We start from the raw sequence: 2,500 nt of genomic DNA, 5'->3' as shown, positions 1-2,500 counted from the left end.
GACCAAGTCTAACAAGCACTGTCAGCTCACTATCCAATTCCACCTTTCACCATCACCCGAAACCCTTTCGAAAACGTCCTGAATTGATAGACTCACCCATCTTGACGGCAGAGACGGAGAAAGATCGGGCAAAAGCCATGGGAGCCTTCTGGGCCTAGAGAGAAACAAAGTCAGCATAGTCTCCCTTGCTCACCACCACCTCTCTGCACGAAACTCATTTCTCTTGCGACAAGGGGGTGTTGAAGAGGCAGAGCTACTCACGCTGAGACGGAGGATGGAGGCCATTGTGATGGGATTCGGGCGTTTTTAAGGCGTTGTGACTGGAGAAGGGGAAATGGGCAAAGGGGCGAGACGAGACGGCAGAGAAGACACAGGGTCTTCTGCCTCGGACGGAGAAACGGTTATTCCCGCGCCTATTTGCAGTAAGTTTGGCTGGGGTTTGGCTTTCGCACCTTTCGGCCGTTTGGTTTGTTTAGCGCGCCTACACATTTTTTCTGGTCCAGTACGTAATCATACATGATACTCCCGACGCGTTGATCGCCGGACTCATGTTCATTGATTGCGAAGACGACGAAATTGTCAGTTCTCCACAGACGCGTCACACAGAGTAAGCGCAGAGCAGTATGGGTATTAAAGGTGAGTCGGAGTTGTATTGGGCGTGTCCGAACCATATCTGACCCATTGATGGCCAGGTCTTACCGGTCTGCTGAGCGAAAACGCTCCCAAATGTATGAAGGACCATGAGATGAAGACGGTGTGTATCCAAAGATCTTGCAGTAACTCTGTGTAACTGATCGTGTTGATTTCAGCTCTTTGGTAGAAAGGTCGCTATCGACGCGTCCATGTCCATTTACCAGTTCCTTATTGCTGTCAGACAACAAGACGGCCAAATGTTGATGAATGAAAGTGGAGACGTGACAAGGTGTGTAATCCGACTATTTGACAAGAATTACTTTGCTAACCAGTATCTAAGTCATCTTATGGGCTTCTTTTATCGAACGATAAGAATGGTAGATCATGGTATCAAACCGTGCTATATCTTTGACGGTAAACCGCCAGAGCTCAAGGGCTCAGTCGTAAATACATTGAATTGCAGAACATGCAGCAACGGCTGATTGCGAATATAGCTTGCCAAACGTTTTGCTCGCCGGGAAGAAGCTAAAGAAGGCGAAGAAGAGGCGAAGGAGACTGGTACAGCTGAGGATGTTGATAAGCTTGCCCGAAGGCAAGTGCGAGTAACGCGTGAACACAACGAAGAGTGTAAAAAGCTTCTGAGTTTAATGGGTATCCCTGTTGTCACCGTCAGTCATCTTCGTGGTGCGGAAGGAGTGAAGGATACTGATGAAGTTCAGCAGGCCCCGGGAGAAGCCGAAGCACAGTGCGCAGAGCTTGCTCGAGCCGGCAAGGTCTATGCAGCTGGTTCAGAGGATATGGATACTCTCACCTTCAATTCTCCTATTCTTTTGCGACATTTGACATTTAGTGAGGCTAAGAGGATGCCTATCTCGGAAATTCATCTTGACGTTGCCCTTCGAGATCTTGAAATGTCCATGGATCAAGTGAGTTTCATGATCTGGACTTTGACTTCTATGTGGCTAACAAATGTCAGTTCATTGAATTATGTATCCTCCTTGGTTGCGACTATCTTGAGCCATGTAAGGGCATAGGACCCAAGACCGCTCTCAAACTCATGCGAGAGCATGGTACTCTTGGCAAGGTTGTAGAACACATCCGGGGTAAGATGGCCGAAAAAGCTGAAGAAATCAAGGCCGCCGCGGAAGAAGAAGCTGAGGCAGAGGCTGAGGCTGAAAAATACGACTCTGATCCAGAAAGTGAGGAAGGAGGGGAAACGATGATTAACTCAGATGGGGAAGAGGTCCCGGCACCTTCAAAACCCAAAAGTCCGAAGAAAAAGGCGCCAGCGAAGAAGAAGAAGGTTGCGAGCTCTGGTATGCAAATTCCAGAGTTCTGGCCATGGGAGGAAGCGAAGCAGTTATTTATGAAGCCTGATGTTGTCAATGGAGATGATTTGGTTTTGGAATGGAAGCAACCTGATACAGAAGGCTTAGTGGAGTTCCTGTGCAGAGACAAGGGATTCAAGTAAGTCGCATAACGTCTATCAACGAGGAGGCAAATTTATCTGATACAAAATCTCAGCGAGGACAGAGTACGTGCGGGTGCGGCAAAGCTCTCCAAGATGCTCGCTGCTAAGCAACAAGGTCGTTTGGACGGATTTTTCACAGTAAAGCCCAAGGAGCCCGCGGCCAAGAACACTGGGAAGGGGAAAGGAAAAGATACTAAGGGAGAGAAGCGAAAGGCAGAGGAAAAGGGTGGCGCGAAGAAGAAGAATAAGAAGTAGCGACGCGTAGTCTTGTATGTTATATGTGACGATGCATGTATGGGTATGCATTGATTACTGATGAGATGGGGGATTGGTGAATGATGAGATGAGAATGAATTTATACTGGCCCGATGCCGGGTGGAAAGCCGAGTGCCACGA

At 48.4% G+C, this 2,500-nt stretch overlaps 2 protein-coding genes; one reads left to right on the top strand and one right to left on the bottom strand.

Annotated features, from left to right (window-relative positions):
• CNAG_00990 overlaps nucleotides 1–370 on the bottom strand; it is a 1,622-nt gene extending 1,252 nt beyond the window's left edge. For both annotated transcript variants that reach the window (XM_012193847.1, XM_012193848.1), the window contains exons 1-3: nucleotides 262–370; nucleotides 97–154; nucleotides 1–8 (exon numbers count right to left, since the gene is read on the bottom strand). The exon at nucleotides 1–8 is cut by the window's left edge and continues 48 nt beyond it. In XM_012193847.1, coding sequence (XP_012049237.1) covers nucleotides 1–8; nucleotides 97–154; nucleotides 262–285 — 90 coding nt within the window. In that variant the 5' untranslated portion in view covers nucleotides 286–370. The remainder of the gene's footprint in view (nucleotides 9–96; nucleotides 155–261) is intronic.
• Nucleotides 371–561: 191 nt separating this feature from the next.
• CNAG_00991 (flap endonuclease 1) lies at nucleotides 562–2,425 on the top strand. XM_012193849.1 has 8 exons: nucleotides 562–636; nucleotides 693–754; nucleotides 810–922; nucleotides 974–1,076; nucleotides 1,128–1,301; nucleotides 1,356–1,559; nucleotides 1,610–2,100; nucleotides 2,158–2,425. The coding sequence occupies exons 1-8, from the start codon at nucleotides 624–626 to the stop codon at nucleotides 2,357–2,359; spliced, it is 1,362 nt and encodes a 453-aa protein (XP_012049239.1). The 5' UTR covers nucleotides 562–623; the 3' UTR covers nucleotides 2,360–2,425.
• Nucleotides 2,426–2,500: the final 75 nt, after the last annotated feature.

Source organism: Cryptococcus neoformans, chromosome 5 (genome assembly GCF_000149245.1).
Source record: "Cryptococcus neoformans var. grubii H99 chromosome 5, complete sequence".
NCBI classification, from domain to species: Eukaryota; Fungi; Basidiomycota; class Tremellomycetes; order Tremellales; family Cryptococcaceae; genus Cryptococcus; species Cryptococcus neoformans.
The sequence above is the reverse complement of the archived record's forward strand: the minus strand, read 5'-3'. Positions and strand labels throughout refer to the sequence as shown.

What these genes read in the sequence shown, in the direction of transcription:
- CNAG_00991 (XM_012193849.1), top strand. An exon ending in GAAAGTGGAGACGTGACAAG is followed by an intron (nt 923 to 973) that starts GTGTGTAATCCG and finishes CCAGTATCTAAG; the next exon opens with TCATCTTATGGGCTTCTTTT. An exon ending in CAGAGCTCAAGGGCTCAGTC is followed by an intron (nt 1,077 to 1,127) that starts GTAAATACATTG and finishes TTGCGAATATAG; the next exon opens with CTTGCCAAACGTTTTGCTCG.